This window comes from Vigna angularis, chromosome 10 (assembly GCF_016808095.1).
Source record: "Vigna angularis cultivar LongXiaoDou No.4 chromosome 10, ASM1680809v1, whole genome shotgun sequence".
NCBI lineage: Eukaryota > Viridiplantae > Streptophyta > Magnoliopsida > Fabales > Fabaceae > Vigna > Vigna angularis.
Window position 1 is genome coordinate 4,901,882 of NC_068979.1, and position 18,042 is coordinate 4,919,923.

At 33.6% G+C, this 18,042-nt stretch overlaps 1 protein-coding gene across 4 annotated transcripts; it reads left to right on the plus strand.

The window, feature by feature from the left end:
• The first annotated feature begins 9,942 nt into the window (after positions 1 to 9,942).
• LOC108336088 (uncharacterized) lies at positions 9,943 to 16,623 on the plus strand. Of its 4 annotated transcripts, XR_001832805.2 has the most exons (10): positions 9,943 to 10,303; positions 10,401 to 10,541; positions 11,393 to 11,491; positions 11,995 to 12,071; positions 12,235 to 12,343; positions 12,484 to 12,812; positions 13,116 to 13,222; positions 15,319 to 15,452; positions 15,536 to 15,660; positions 16,462 to 16,623. XR_001832805.2 is itself a non-coding variant. In XM_017572413.2 (8 exons), exons 1-7 carry the CDS (start codon positions 10,234 to 10,236, stop codon positions 13,206 to 13,208), a joined length of 918 nt encoding a protein of 305 aa, XP_017427902.1. In that variant the 5' UTR covers positions 9,943 to 10,233; the 3' UTR covers positions 13,209 to 13,222; positions 15,536 to 16,426. The 4 variants fall into 4 exon arrangements, 1 of the variants encoding a protein (XP_017427902.1); XR_001832801.2 differs by lacking the exon at positions 16,462 to 16,623 and having other exon boundaries at positions 15,536 to 16,426; XR_001832802.2 differs by lacking the exon at positions 16,462 to 16,623 and having other exon boundaries at positions 15,330 to 15,452; positions 15,536 to 16,426.
• The last annotated feature ends 1,419 nt before the right edge of the window (positions 16,624 to 18,042 follow it).

The window sequence follows — 18,042 nt, forward strand, 5'->3', positions numbered from 1 at the left end:
ATATCTATTAAAAGAAAATAATAATTCTTAAAAAAATGAATTTTAGTTTGGCTTGACTTCATACAAATAGGGTTTTTGCATCCAAACATAATATTTCCAACATATCTCTTGCACTTACTCTATTAAGATAATAATCGTTAATATCATTTTGAAAAGTTAACTTCGACTTATAAACTAGGATTTACATCCGCTAATTTACTCTACTTTAGTGAAGTCTCTAAACAATGTCTCGTCAACAATTATATATACAAGTCATTCAAATAAATAAGTGCAACGGGCCAATAGTAAAAGATCACTAACAAACCCATTATTTATTCCTGCGATCTTTTGGCATTAATCCATTCTCATATTCCATTCCGATATGTTTGATTGAATAGACTTAGGAACATTAAATATTAGGTCAATGTAGATGATCAAGTTGTCACTGTTTACCTCGTTTGAAGTTTGTCGAGTTGTTATTTCCACTCCTTTCGTTATGTGTGGCCATTATTCGCAATTTTGAATAATTTTAATAAGGAAATAGTAGAGCTTAAAGAAGGTACAATCTAGAAAAAAAAAAACAAAAAAAGAGAAAAGAAAGGCAGGACCACAGAACATGGTTCAACAAAAGATCTTAGATGAAATATTGAAGTGTAGCATATGTGTATATATATAGATTTTGGAAGGTTTATGTATGGTCCCAATCAAAAACAAGAACGTAGGTGCTGGACACATATCGTGTTTATGTGCTTCATCCGGATGCTAAAATAAAGAGACAAAGAAAACAGTTAGGGGAAAATCTCCTAGGAAATGATCAAAGGTAGAGATCTGGTTCCCCCTTTTTTTCTTTATTATATTAAATGCAGGTTTGGTTTTCGTACATGCCCTCTTACCTTAATTTTCATTTATATACTAATCACTAGGTCGCGAAGCACAACCAATGTTGTAGGGTCGATTCCAAACAATAGGCCCTGTTGTTATGCCATGTCTCTTCTTGTGTGGCTACCACATGGAGAAATTAGGGTTAGGAGAAACCACGTTCGCTTTGTGGGATCTGATTATATTAAATGCTTAAACTTTTGCTTAATATAAATATTAATCCCCTCACCCACTTTGGCAATCGACAGTGAAGCATGAAAGGGGGTTAGGGTTAAACAAATGGCAACAATTAGGCAGCGCATTCACCATAATCTTGCACTTTGTCTGGCCCAGTGTGGGAACGAACAAGGAGGACAATGCTTAAGGAGTGATTAAAAATTAACAGACAGAAAATTGGGTAAATTGACCATGCATGATTAGGGAAAACAGAAGAAAAAATGGCGTGTGGATAGCGTGGCTCGAGGAATGTTTATGTGGGAAATGAGATATCGATCACTGAATTAACTGCCGCTTGTTCTATGTAATGTATACGTATTCTTCTCCGTTTGTTTGTGATATATAATTGTATACGTTCTTGATTAGTCAACTTAATTCCGTGAGTAATCGTTGTTAGTGGTTAATTTATTATTTTTTTCATGACAAAGCGTAGTTGGCCATGACATGGTACGTTTCTTTGTCCTCATTATTGAGAACTCAAAAGAGAAACACAAATGAAACGGTAAGAAAAAGAATGATATTTTAATCCAGTAAAGCCTACATGTTCTCCGGGTTGGCGACACAAAATAGCTACACCTTGACCTTTTCACAGTGTACAACGTTGGAGGGCAACCCACAGATAAACACATAAAATAAAGACATAAAATAATAAAGGCATTGCGTTGCATGTAGAAGCAAGGTTTGCAGTGTCCCAGTCAAATAGGATGCTCTCTGTTTGGGTAGTAGTATAGCTAGGTATCCACCCACAAATACAAAATTAATTGAAGTGCTGAAATTGTGACCATACACGCAGGTAAAAAAAAAAATGTTCCAAAAACAGAAATTAAGGTAGCTTAGGTGGTGTACAGCTTTGCATGTTGGGGGGCTGCTTGACAGAGGAAGGAGACAAAGGCAGAGATGGGATGAAAAGGTGGCGAAGGAGTTATCAATTGATGATGCATGCATGTGTGTGTGTGAAGGTGAGTGAGACTAAGCATGCAGAAAGAGAAGAGGTTGAGGAGGAGGTGTCAGTTCTCTGAACTTGTTATTTTATGTGTGTTTCTTAGCAGATTGTATGCTAAGAGTCCGACACTAGGGTGCGGACCTGGCTCGGACGCTTGTCCAACAAATTTCTGCACCCTTCTCTCTTTTGTTATCTAGCGCTATCTCATCGCAGCCCATCACACTCCTCTATTTTTCCCTGAAATGACATTTCCTCCTATCTTCCTCGCAGATCACGCTGCAAATGCATTCAACATTACTCCTTTTCATCTTAAGCTTATCAATAAAAACTATTCATCCATCAAAATGTAAATCAAATTATTTGCTTTTCTGGACAAATTCCAAACAATATATTACTTTTTCCTAATTGTACTATATGATAAATACATATCGATAGGTGTTATAACGAGAGTTAATCCAACGATCAGGTATAGTTGATTAGTCAAGACAATCATTTTAGTTAATGGTTACTCATGAGCAGTTAGTGGATATATTAACCGATATTAATGGTCAATTAATGAGTCTGATTGTCGTACTCTCTGCGAATATACGGTATTAATGATTAATTAATGGATTTAATTGCCTAAAAGTATACAATATTAATGGTTAATTAATGAATCTGATTGTTACAGACCCTATAAATGTGTGATTAATGTTCGACATTTTTTTTTCCATTCTAATCAAATAATGACATCATTGAAAAACATATATGACTTAAGCGTCAGAGAGTGTCTTCTGCAGGTCAACAATCGATTGATGTGGATTGTGTTCTTGTATTAGACTATTAGAGCATCAACGAAAATCAGGAAGAATGACCGACCCTAGAACCCTTTCAACCGAAACACAAATGGCCTAAACAACACAAGTTATTGTTATAATTTTCTTAGATATATTATTGGTTTTGTAAAAGTCATATACTAAATGAATATAAACTGAAATACAAACACATAAACACAACTAAAATTATTTTAAAGCTTTTTAAAATACTTCATTTTGTATTCTCTATACATGCATATCTCCCAACATATTTTTGTACTCTCTTTAAATTTCAACCACCAAACGTTTTTAAAAGAAACTAAGCCAAGGAACAATCATATCGCGGTAGAAATAAATGCTAAACTAAATACTACGGTAAATGTTTGCAATTATTGATTTACCGTTCAGAATGCTCACTTGCCAGTGCAAACTTTTCTCCATTTTTTATACTCTTCATGTTTGATATATATGTGTTGGAAGAAAAGTTTGTTTCTAAACCCCTTTAATTAAAGGAAAATTATATATTACCACCATTACATTTTGTTATCCCTATCTAACATCTAACAAAACCCAATACTTTTACTTTTTTATTTAATTCTTTTTAATTGTTTTATATTTTAAAATAAATATATGGCTTTATTGGTGTTGTTGTGCAGTAGAAATGGAAGTGTCCGTATATCATCACTATTAATTAAATACATTACAAATTATGGTTTTATTCTTAATTTCCTTATGGTTGCATTTTTAATATGACGAGATAAAACGGTGAAAGAGGAAAAGAACACAGATGTGATCAGACAGCGTGACGAGAAATGAAGAGATAATAAAACAAAAAATAGAAGTGAGATGGAAGAGAAAGCCAATGCATGTTAAGTCCTTTTCATTATATTATGTGTTTTTGTCCTTGGAAGTGCAAATTATTCCATCTTTATTTTTATAAAATCCATTCCGGTTATGTCATAGATGTTTAGATAATATTTGGTAGATAATTTATTAGTTAGTACAAAAAAATGTTCCTAGCCATAATAAAGTAAAACGAAAAAAAGATTGTTTATGTTCGTAATTAAGGTAAATTTAAATTTAATTATATGTTCAATACTTGGTTTCTTTCCTTGCTTGTCTGAAACCGAAACCGAAACCGAAACCGAAACCGAAACCGAAACCTTAAACTAGGTATATTTGTATTGAAACTATGAAAGTGAGATATCAGTTGGATTTAGTCAAGTTGGATTAATAAAGTATAATAAGGTTTGGTTTTTTAAACTGAATTTATTCATAGTCCAATAAATGGTTTTCATGCATATATCATGATCCATATTTATTTATCTATGTGTCTGAAATAAATAGTAATAGGCTGAAGAATTTGTAATCGAGGAAGGTAAAATAAATGGTCACCGACAACAATGGACAAGTTTGCCGTGTGTGTTTGCAGTTTTCACTTTGCTCTCTCGCCACCGCAAAAGTGCCTCTGAAATATAAAGATTTTGGTGGATTTGGTGCCAGTGGTTGCTGTGTTGTGTTAGACCATTGGCTGGAGTCAACTTTAGGGTGCGAACTTACCATGATGCCCCTGTTTAAGTCCTGTCCTTGGCATGGGACTGCTTTGTCCAGGATAAGAACAAAGGAAGGAACGAACAAACAAACAAATTCCAAGCCCTGCAGCAACCTTATCATGCGCCACTCACTTACCATCATCACATCATCCATCCACCCACATGCATGCCTGGCATGCCATTGCATGCCCATCATCATAAGCTCATCCACTCTTTCTTTCTCGAAGTGACACGGCGCATGCAACCCCTGCACATTCAACAGACTAGAGAGATCCAAAAATCAATACTTTTTTCCCTTTGTTGCAATATCAAATCACAGAATCCATTCCCAACCCACTCTAGTGACGTGCAACAGAATTCCCACTAATCAACCTTCTTCCTCTTCTAGTGTATCTTAAAGTCTCTTCATCTCACATAATTGGATTTGCTTTATCACATAAACAATCTCCCTCTTATAATATAAACACAACTTGCTAATTTGTCTTTCCTTTTTCTTTTTTGACGGGATTGCAATAACATATTACAAGTATTAATTAGGTATCTTTTCTCTTCTGTCCGATTCCCATCACTCGGTGACTAAACTCGAGGGAAGTTCAAAAGTGGCAGCCACCATCCACCATATATCCACATGTTAGCTTCATATTTAATTCACCACAAATTGTTTGGCTTGCATAACAAAAGTGATAACTTTTCATCACCATTTTGATACCGACCTTGTTTTAGTCGATTTAAATACGCAATCAAATTCATAAGATAATAGATTATAGTGCATATTTATTGTTTATGATGATGGGAGTTACATGGTCCCCACACAGTATTGTTCCATAATATCGGATTATATGCCAAATGTCCCACGAACACGAAGATCTCGGGATTTATATGTCTTAACCTTGTCTCCAATTATTATCTGGCACTTCGGCTCCGCATCCTCGATCGTAGAGAGTGCTTACACGCTCCGATTAAGCTACATCATAAAGTCAGAAGATAACATGCGGATCTAGTGATTAGATTTGAGAAGCCAATATCCGGCATCATCAAATTACCAGCTAGGTTAATATAATACGATGTACCATATATGATATATATTTTTCTTACCGAATTCGTCTAACACCTTCTGAGGTAGATTGAATTCATGGTTGATGTGTGACTGAGTTTTAAATTACTAAGAAAAATAATTTATTTGTAAAAATTATCTGAAGTTAAGTTAGTAAGAGTTATTTTTAAAGTAAGTGTATATCTCTTAAATATTATATTTTCCTTATTTTAGAGAAATTAATATATCATGGACTTCACATTTGGATTATATTTAATGACTGTTTTGAACCTTGTAAATATAAGTCAAGTAAATAGCGACACAAATATAAATTGAAGAACTTTATACAAGATATTGTCTATTAATAATAATAAGTACAACAATAATAATAATATTAAAGGTATGTGTCAATTATAGACATTCTTCTCTTCCAAAGTCTTGATTGAGTTTGGTTATAAATGTAGTTTGAGGTTTTGACTGATATATGGTAGTGGGTTATGTAATGAATTTAATTTAATATAGTAATTTGTTTAGAAAGATGAGATGAAGGTATATATGCATATGTGTGATGTGGATGGATGGAAGAGTTAAAAAAGAAGGGACACATCCCTTAAAGAGGTGAATGTGTGGGATGTTAATAAGTAATAAGAATAGACAAAAATGGGAAGGGGAGGAAGATTTGTCGTGAAGCAATTTAGGCTAAGAAGGTTGAAGCGTTGATGTAGAAGATAAGTATGTGAGGAAAATATTCTTTAAAAAGCGAAGGCACATGAATTCCCGACAAGTGAGAACGCTAGGGCTCTTGCCCCTCAATTTTACTTGAGTTGGAGACCGTGGTCTGTCGCTTTCTTCTGAGCTAGGGATCTTTGTCTTTTCGATCTCCCCTCTCTCCTCCTCTCTCATTTTCACGCCTCTCTATTTTAACAAAAAACAATTTCTTCAAAACTTACACTTGGGTAAGTAGGGTTTAAATCGATCGGTATTTAATTTGAAAAAAACGCTCTAACATTCAAATTAAGTATTTTTCATGAGAAGATCTTAATAAATTGAATTGTTTCTGCTGAAAGGGACCTAGGGAAACTCTTGCTGCTACCGCTCGGGAATGCTCCTCTTTCGCCAATCGGTCCTTCTCGCTTCCTCCTTAACTCCTGACTCCTCCTCTCTCAATATCAAAGTGGGGTGACCTGCAGGAAACACTCCGACGCTCAAGTCAGAATTTATCTTTGCAAGTCTAGTGAAAATTAATCAAATAAAATCTTATCCATTAATTTACCTCTTAATGACGATCAATGCTCACCTTAACTGCTCGACAATAACCGTTACACCATTAATTACGTATTCATGGTCATTCAAAAGCTGTCTCCAGCCGACGGCTAGACAATTTGCGAGTACTACCCTGACGTCCGACCAGGAACGATCGGTTTCCATCGTGCCCGGTCGGTCTAATCGATCAATCGATCCCACCTACTCGGTATTGACTAAGCATGCCCGGTCGGTCGACCCTACTCGATAGTAACATGAATTATATCCAAAAGTGTTTCTACTTCGACATAAAACTTATATTTATAAAGTTTATAATAATCAAACTATTAATTGATTATTATTGATCGTTAAGATATTCTTTAATCATTCATTAACATGTTACCACATTAATTAGTTTTTAACTATTTCTACGGAGCGGTCATGCTCCATCAGTAGTTGATTCACCTAAACGCGACCATATAGTACAACTTCCTTTACATATAAACTATTTTACAAAACATCTCTAGTATAATTTCTTTATAATCTCCTTTCTTTAACTTTTATAAAAATCGATTTATGGATAAGTTAACGTTAAAAATTATATATATTTATAAATTAAAAAAGCAAAACTTTCCCGAATTTTCCTACTCATAAGCCTTTATATAAAGATGCTGATTGTATTTTTCTAGCGTGTAAGCCTTTATATTAAGGAACTAGTTCAAACAACTGAATTGTTTGTATGACGTATTGACTCATTTTCCCGATTATCATGTGTATATCCCTCTTGTGTCTTGTTATTGAATTGATGGTAATGTGGTTTATTTGAGTCTTAATGGATGCAAGATCTACAACAATCATTATCTATAATGCGTATATAAGAAAAAGTTAACACTTATGGTCGTTTCGAAAAACTAAAGCAATTTTAATATGACAGGGTCAAGTTGTAAAGAGTCACATAGCATAAATTGCAAAGTTTTGAATAAGGGTGAAATTGAAACATGTTAACTATCTTGGGCCTGGCTTCGGCCTATACCTCGTCCATGGATCCAGTTAGGAAAAATATAGATGTCAAAGTCCAATCTGTACCTTGGCTTGTTAAATAATCAAATACATATCTACAATTACGTAGTTGAAATACTATGAATATATATATATAAAACGAATTCATTCTTCAATTATTTAAAATAACTCATCTTTTAAAAACATTAACTTATTACTTTTATATAGCATGAGAGCTTATCCTGACTTTTATATAAGATTTTAAAGGTTTTTTTGGTTTCTGGTCAGATCACACAATTTGTGAGGTCGTGAGGTTTAAGATAATTTTCCTTGTTCATGTGTTAACTTTTAATAAGTTTTTATTTTTCTTTATTTGTATGGTTTCTTATTCTAACTATGGCATGCGTGAGTAAAAAGTATGTATTGATAGTAGTTTGGATTCCGTATGATGTGTTGTTAGCGAAAAAATTATTCTAAAATTAAGTTAAAGGTTTCTTAACTTTTATGATTTTTGGAAAATATTCATCACAAAACACAGTAATTTAAGGAAATGAGTTTAACTGAATTTGGGAAAGAAATATAATTTGCTGAGAATATATGTTCATTTTTATATAAGAAAAACAAGGTAGACCTTTAGGAATGTATTTTTTTAATTTTGGCTTCATCTGAAATTCGAAACAAGTATTGCGGTATTTGATTTCAGAATGAAAAGTATGTTATTTAAAAAGAAGTTGTTGAAATTGAGTAATAATTATACCGTCAAAACTTGATGAACCTGTATCATTTAATTTATATGCCTTGAAATGTTTTTGTTTATGTTGTATTGAATTGTTTTTTGACTATCTAGTTATGATTGATTAAAGTAATGGTTGGTATTTAATAAAATGTTGAAACAAATTATTTAAATCAAACAATTAATTGAGTAACATGGAAGACAAGGTATTATATGAATTGAGAGAAAGTTTATTTTGGTTCAATTAGAAATAAAATTCATTTTTTATTCGAATAGGGTAAAAACAGGATTTACAAGCATTGAATTTTCGTATGCAAATTTTATACATAATTGGCTCATGAGAATTTAATTTCATTCAACTTATGAGAAAATTTTGGTTAGAAAAGTAAAATTTGTTTAATACCTATTTCAAAAATGAAAGTCGTTTATTGAATTTTGATTTGGACCATGTTAACAATTTTTTCATAACAATTTCTTTTACAACGATCACATGTTATTATTTTATTAGTTTGTTTGAATTTATATTTTAAAAAATATTTTAAAAAAACCAATTATAAGTTACCAATTGTATGTTATTAAAATGTTATAAAAAAATTGTTAAAAAAACATTATACTTTTGATTTCAATGAACAAATTCATAAACAAAAGCTATCATTTTATATTTTCAATATTTTACATGTTTTCAAATGTTATATATATATATATATATATATATATATATATATATATATATATATATATATATATATATATATATATAATACACCAATGTAATTGATTTATTTGTGAAACCTTAAAGGAAATATTGTTATATGCGTGGTGATGGCTAATAAAGTTTAATAGATTGAGTTTATTAGATATAAGTATATTTTTAGTTCTTAGACTTACATAAAAAATTGGATTTTTTTTTAAGTTGATATACAACTGGAATTTTTAGTTATTAGATATTGCTATAAACAGCTACATGTAAAACAAAACCCTTCGACTACAAACATCCATAAGTTGAGTGTCTCTTCACTTCCTCCTATTTCTAATTAAAAGTTTATTGAATTGATAGTCAATGATATGTCCAAGACAATTAAAAGTTAAAGAAAAAACTAAGAAAACCTCAATAACGTAATTAAAAATAAAAGGACCCAAATCTCACAATAAAAACAGTTAAAAGATTTAAAAGTACAAATATACAATTAAGCCTCAAATCAAAAAAGAAAGAGTCAAAATTTTCACGTGGCAAAGAGGAGAAGAATTTTTATATATATAATTAGGGGAAGGTAGCAGCACACTTCATACGATTTTGTGTGATAAAAGCAAGTATGCTTTTTTCTAACGAAAAAGAAAGTTTGTTTTTTTAAAGAAAAAAGTAAGTGTCCACACATTATGGAATTGATAATATAGTATTTTAAAATAATCAATGATTTTATCATTATGATTATATGATTTTTTTTTTATATAATATAAAGTTTGGATACCTGCAGCGGATAGAAAAAAACGTGCAAAAATCCTACGGCTCAATTTTTGGATTGAAAAGGTTGGTGAGTGAGCGATATGATTGGGTGTGGTGTGGTCTGTGGTTGTGGAAGGGCATGGAAACTTTATCCTCCGTATACTTAAAATGTGGGGTTTCATGGCCCAAAAACTTTCCAACTAACGCTAAACAAAGTCAGAAAAGCGGGTCAGGTTCAGACTCTGGGCGCCAACACGCACAGGGAAAGCCACCTCTCTACTTCGCCATAAAAACCCGCGAAACATCCAAGCAGGCAACACTCTCACCCGCGCCTACCCTATATACTTATCACTTTTTCAATTCCTTTTCTTAGGGTTCGTTGCAAACGCCGCATTCCGCTCCTCAGCTTCACAGCGCCATGGAGGATGTTAGGGCTACCTCCGCCTGGGTCGCCAGCCGCTCCTCCCACGTCCTCGTCGACTCCGCAGGTTCATTCCCTTCATTCTCAGCCCTCCTTCTTTACCTTCCTATAATGCTTTCGAAAATGATATGATAATGCGTGTTTGCCTCTGGTGTCGTTTTCAGGGATTGAGAAAGTGGTGAGCACCATTGAGTCCATTCCCAAGGTTGAGTGGGATTTCGAAGGGATTCACTACTTCGATAATGGACCACTCACCGTCCAGTACTTGTTTGTTCTAGACGCTTTAAATTTTTGCTTCTGGCCTGGTACGCTGCGTTTATTTTATTTTTTTCCTTTTATATGCACATTTCTTTTTGCCGTTGTTAATGCTTAGAACCTTTTAACATTACGGCGAAGACTGTGACTGGTTAATTGCACGCCTGAAAGTACCTTAATCGTATTGTTAATGACTCTCTGTTTTGGTATTTTCTTTTAATTGCTATATTTTTTATTGGTCACGCTAAAATGAGTTCATACATAGCAAGAAGATAGCGTGACAGTTGTCATTGATTGTTTGTCTATGTATGTTGATTAGGAAGGCCTTTATTATCGTGTTACAGAATAAGCAAGTCAATTTACCTGCAGAGCGTGTTGTTGAAACTTGATAGATAGGAACATGGTTTGCGAATATGCACGAGGTGGCGAATTTGGATTGTTATTTCTGTTTAACTGTGTCGGGTTTGTGTGTTAGCCACTTGTATGTTACCAACAGTCAGTGGTTCTATTCTTGGAGTGGACTCCACTATTAAATATTGCAGCTTACAAACATATCCATCACCCTAGCTTTCAAAATTATAGATCTTATTATTGATATTATCTTACATTTATTCCCCTGTTTATGGTATATTTGAATAAAAAGCCATGATAAACTTCAATTTTTGGTTGTAAATTATAAGAAATGAAGACCATTTAGATAAAATGCCTGTGTTAGTTTCTGATATACGGGAGATTAGAATATTATTGATTTGTTTCCTTGGTTAGCTGATTGGAAACAATTAATTCTCTTAACTGTGCCATAACTGTCTCATAATTTAGCACATATATTTTTTATCCTTGGTTAACTGTGACATCTTTTCTATTCTTTTTAATGCTCACGTCTCTTCTCTTTTGCTACCAGATGAGGATTTGAATTATGACGATTTGGCATCTGGGTTAAAGGCAGCTCTTCAAAATGATAAATCTGCCTTCGATGCTGATCGCCTGCAAAAGTACACCGGTAGTCTACTCGGACCTCGTACTGTCTGTGTAGAAATTAACTAGAGTATTTAGTTACGTGCACACTTTTGAATGGAAATGACGAAGGTTTCGACAGTTTCGTAACTTCATCATGTTTGTATTATCAACTGAAATTAACGTTTGTCAAAGTTATATTAAAGACATAATAGATACTACATGAATAATTGATATTAATTTGGGTCACTTAAAGGAAATTACGCCCAAATAGTGAACAAATGCTCTTTTTATGCTGACAGGTCGGAGGCAATAATTTTTGTTTGGCACATGTATGCTTGCTTAAGATGGTTCAGCATTGACAGCATTGAAATTATAGTTTTTCATATGATAAAACCAAATAAGAAATTTGTGGTTAAGTTATAGTATTTTCAAAAGGCATCTTTATTTGTGCTTGGCCCTATGGTTGATGTGCTTGCTTCAATGCTTCCGATGAAGAAATTGTTTTCTACCAACGTAGCATAATTAAAAATGAGTTCATAATGTTAGGTCCACAATTGCGCGAGCTTTTGAGGTGGCCTAGACCCCTTCCTTTGGAAGATGAACGAGTTAGGTTACTTCATGAGGTAAAACAAATCATTAGCAGTGCTACCTTTAACACAGCTACATCCATCTTTTTTTTGGTTACACTGTTTCTGTTGTATTTTCAATCCTGTTAATTTAGTTCTGGTATTAAGCATGTCTTGAAGTTTGATGGCACTGTGTATTACTGTCCGTTTCTTTTTCTAGGTTGGGATTGAATTGGAAAGGAACTTTGAAGGTAAAGCATCTAATCTTGTGCAGTGCTGTGGAAAATCAGCTGTGAATCTTGTCGCTCTAGTTGCACGCCATTTTCCTGGTATAGTTGTTTTTCGCTTAGTTTGTTTCTCAAATTCTGAAATATATATAATGCCCAATTTATGTGTGCTTCTGTTTGAAGTTGCTATGAATTGTATGCAAAGTATTTAATTTGTTGACTCCAATATTAATTGGTTCTAGGTTTTAGAGACCATACAGTGTACAAGGGACGCCAGGTATTTTTATACAAAAGGGCTCAGATATTTGCAGCAGATTTGTGGGGTGCATTTGGGGGACAAGGATATGGTGAGTTTAAAGACATCGGCTCTCTAACTATAATGGCGGACTATATTGTCCCAGCTGTGCTTCGGCAGCTTGGTGTTTTAAAATATAGTCCAGCCCTGACCAGTACTATCGAGTCCAGTGGAGAAATAGGTCCAGGGACTGAGGAGGAAGTTGAACTGCGGGCTTGCTCTGTACATGCGGTGGAGAAAATGCGTGAGCTGATAAGTAAAAAGTCAGGAAGACAGGTTAGTCTTTTCTTACCGGAGTATCTCCACCTCATGGGCAATCTCCGATGCATGTAGAGTTGGATTTCTTCTAAGGTTATTTAAACTCAAGTGTCATAAATAAACAATTATTCACTGTTGGTTTGTTGCATGTCCATTTTTTAAAAAATAATTGAATCATTTTGTTAAATTATCTTTTCTCCAGAAACATTTACACGCAAAAAGGAAATACTGCGCAATTTGTCTGTTATGGCTCATGTGTATTGTGCGCAAGTTGTTTATCTTATATGAAACTGAAAAGGCCTCTCTGACTTTTATATACAGGTTCTCAGTGTGGAGCTGGATCTTTGGCTCTGGGCTGCTGGTGTTCAGTGCACATCTCTGCAACACCACCGAACACTTTCAATATATTACTGAGCACATCATATATGGTAATTTCTAGTTATCAAAGAAGAAAATTTTGGCTGTTTTAAGGGTAATTATTTAGGATAGTGTGTGAATAACTACCTCCTTTTGAACTTATGTTTTTGGATCAGCTTTTGTAATTTTGCAAGAGATACGTTGCCTCGTGCCTTCAAATTTAATTTTGAATAGACTTTTTATTGAGATTTTAGGACCTAACTTATGTTTTTGGATCAGCTTTTGTAATTTTGCAAGAGATACGTTGCCTCGTGCCTTCAAATTTAATTTTTAATAGACTTTTTATTGAAATTTTTGGACCTTATAGTTTACCGCAGAAGGTGGTTAATATTTACTGTCAAATACTCAAATATAACTGCTGTGATAACCAAGGTTGCAACAGCAGGTGTCATTTTGACCTGTTTCAGTATATATATATATATATATATACACACACACACACAGAGAGAGAGAGAGAGAGAGAGAGAGAGACTTCATACCTTTTATCTTAGGAGAGTATTGCTTTTTAGTTTGTGGGGACTGTTTCATTCTGAGTGTAATAATCCTATAAGTACCCAAACTTGTATGGGTGGTCAATGTCATTGAGTACAACTCGCTTGCTCTTAGCAAACGCATGCGGGTAGTGTTGCCTCGTTCACCGTCCACTGAGAGAATATCTATTCAATACGGCCTATCTCAAATATTCGGTTGATCGGAATGGGAGTAGGACCCATCGATGCAATATATTCTTTCTTTCTACCCCATTAATATCATGCCTTGCCACTAGAAAAACAATTTCTTCTTTCTAGAATCCGTTTCTATTTACATAGGCATATTTTTGTATAACCCCGGATAACCTCTAAACGGAGGACCCTAGCTGCTTATTTCAACATAGATGTGATCCCATCATTCTACTGAACTCTAATTAACGCTCTAGGAGCATCTTGGGTTGTTTGAAACAAACTCTTCCAGGAAGGAAATTTTATTTCCCACTCCAAAACTTGTTAAAAAAAATGTTTGTATATATCGCAATATTCAATATCATTTCCCCCCACCGTTTCCTGGCATTAAATTCTGGGTTCGTGCTGCATCCCATTTGGTGACCAAGTTTTTATACGGACGTCTTTTTTTAGTCCTTCGCAATTGGAACAAATAGGTGTAGCCTTTGTTTGATAAAATTAATTAGTAGTTCATAAGTTAACTTTTAGATAAAATTGATTATTTGATGGCCACTCAAGTCCCTTATCACCAGTGCAAGAGAGTATAAAAATATTTTTTAGAATAGTGAAAAACACGTATTCATTCCGATTTGTAATAGTAGATATGACACTTCGTTATGTGTGAAAGAAATAGTAGTCACTTGTGAGAAGTTTATGTGGCTCGATTGAAACTAACTGGGGTTTGAAATGGCTTCTAATTGTCGATTGGCCAAGACTCGTGAGAAAGTGACAATGTTAATTTTTCCGGTAAAATTATAACTACGCGCGAAACCAACTATGTAAGTCTTTCAGATATAGTATTTTGTTTAGATGATGATTACGAAGTGTGTTCAGTGTCAGTCACTGCTGGATAAATTAGATAGTTTCTATGGTTAAACATGCACGACCAATTCAAGTTAGCTTAGGTTGATGACACTAATAGATATGATTCAAAAGGCTTACATGCACACAAAGTCTCCCGTTGAACTAAAACAAACCAATCCAGTAATCGAGTGGCTGTTGGTAGGGGGATTGAAAATTGGACGACAAACAAAATATTTAATCATATAAGTAGTGTTTAATACCTACGTAATGCAATACAGTTTATATTGATTATTTGATTGAAAGATTGCATTGTTTCTGTTAATTATGTTCATGTGGAATCAGAACTGGTGCAACCGAAAACTTTACTCAACCAGAAGGCAGTATTTACAAGAAAGTTGAATTCCCTTACCATTTAAACGCTGATTATTGTTTAGGGTTGACAAATTACTGATTCCTCGTGTTCCACCGAACGATATCTTTTTTTTTGTCAACAGACATTTTTAATTATCTTCTTACATCGTTATCAGTATCAGTTTGCAGTTATTGTTCTACATTTATGGCTGGAAAAAAATTTGCAGTTTATATCTAAAAACAATTATAATTAGGAATTCACCAGAAAGAGATCAACCTGCTTGATGCTATAGAGTATGAAGGAGAGTCCGTTCTGTTCCCCGAGGCTTCTCCCCATCCATAAAAGGAATCACTACCTTTAGACCGTACCCAGCGTTTCTCTAAGCGGGTATGGTTGTAGGAAATAAATAGTATGTGTGTGTGTTCAGTGTGAGGATTCTCTTAATGGTGTCCATGTACCTTCACTTTCAGAAATCAGGTGTAAATGCAAAAGGTGATGGTTTTTTACAACTACTAGCAGTGGCGGGTGGCAGCAACTTTGTTTCATCTTTTTTACCTCCCCTGTTCTTTAGTGGGTAGAACCACTCACCATCCTAGTAAGTTTTAAACTTTCATTCACATTTTTCTTTTTCTGTTTTATTTTACTTGGTTAAATGAACAGTCTGATTTCGCTTCTACCCATGCATAATACTTTTGCTTAGGTAATTTTAGGTAAAGTCTATGCCACTCGTGAGGGAATAATATCTGTATTGCATATCGATCATCCGATTAATCCCACGAAATTTACTCCATCCGTGTCCGTAAGAATCACATTCACATCTATTATATATACACACATTTATATACCTATATCAGACTCAGAAGCAGAATGAATATCTCTGTACACCTAATAAAAAATAGTTCTATCTAAACAGTGAGAATTATATAAACACGAAGTAGTACTGTGAAACTTTGAAAATCTGGTTTTGTTTAAAAACGTCGGATAGAATAGTCCAATTAAACAGAATTTGTGTACTCGAGAATTGAGATGCCGATTGATTTGAAGAGGAAGGACAACCAAGCAAGTTACTTTAGATTAAGAGACATGGGGACCTAGCCATCAACATCATGATTTGTTGGTGGAATCGGACTCAAGCTAATCCAAATGTATGTTGGTAATACAGGGGCCCACATATCGGAATCTTTAGGATATTGCCTACATTTTTACCATGATTTTAGCTCTTTGTTTCTATTGTGGAGATTAATATATTACGCCTCTTTTTTTTTTTCTTCTTTCTTTTCTATAATTGATGATGGTCCTCAATTCTGTACATTGTTTATTATTTAACATCTTACCTTCCAATATAAGTTAACTCAGCACCATTCCCTGCGTAATTCTAACCATTTTATCTCAACAGTTTATACTTCACACGTCGGTCTGCAATAGTGTATTACAGTTCTCTCTCACTTTGGATAGAATCAGATCAAGCTATATCAGTGAATCATGTAAATTCAGACTACTATCTCCTTTACAGACTTACTAAAAAAGTAGTGTTTAACATAAAAATGTCATGTTCAGGCTTACAAAATTTAACTTGATTCATTTTCATCATAGGCCCTTGGTAAAAAAAAAAGGACGTATGATGAAGCTAGGAATGTTTATATGCACGTTTTCATAAATCATAGGTAAAATCATGGCATGAAGCATAATTTGAAGGGTTTGGACGGCTCATATGTCAACAAGCAATGCTTGATGTTGATGCGCGGACCCCTTTGGAAAGCTTTTTACAAAAGAATAGTGATTGCAGTTTTCCAAAATATGGTTTTATAATTTACCCCTTTTGTTAGAGGTGAAATTTGAAATCGACGTGTGCGATGGCGAAATTTCTTGTAGAGATTTTATATTTATATGGTAGAGAGAAAAGAATCTCAATATCACATCCAAATAAAGTTACAAAAACCTCCCTGTAAAGTGTCAACCAATAACCCAGCAACCCAAATATATAAGCAATCCTGATGAGGCCCTAAACATTAAGTCTCTGTATTGTAAGAGTATAACACTGTTTTCTTCTATATGCAACCTCACTCAATTTTATATAATGTATATTATAATATCAAGATAATTTCTTAAATTTGGCATCGTCTGAAAAAACTCAATAATAAATATCTCATTAATTCAACATCTTATTCATGAAAAACAACATTGGTAACTTAACTTTACTTCTTTACGCCATTGTGGTTTCTTGCACTTACTTTATAAAGCTTGATATAATAATCTCCTCCAACTAGTTAAGTTATAAGTGAAGTTACTACTGATGAGATAAGTTTATGAACTTAGTATATAATTAGCTACCATAGCATTTAGTATGCACTCAATAAACAACATTATGGATATTGTCTCATCATGTTTCATATCATCACATACATAAATTTTTTATGCATTTATCCATGTCATTAATAGAAATATTTTTTACCATACATATAAGCATACATTATTAATGTGATGTCATAACGGTTAAGAATTCCAATATAAATTTAAGTGTGTATAAATGATAAGCTTACATTATATAAGGAATAAGTTTCATTGTTTAAAATTTTTGAATTAAAAGTAGGATCAATCCGGATTCAACTAAAATTTTATTATTATTGTATCTCTGGTGAATTTTTTCAAAACACCTTTTAGTGATATGAGAATTTTAAAGTTTTCTTACGAAAATTTAAGCAAACGTGTATTTCGTTGTAATAACCAATACTACAAGTTAAGATCATTAATTAGAGCATTTCTTATAATTTGATAAGAAGTTGAAGTATATACATAGAATGTGAAAATTGGAAGGTTAAAAGGTGATACTTTTTTTAATATAAATGCCATCTAGGTAGGTCACCGTCCTTGCATGGATAAGTAGATTAGATGAGAACAACAAAGAAGAAACTTTGTCTCTGTCGCTAAAGTCAACACCGTGACTCAATGATCAGTCATCTGATAGAAGTTGCCTGCA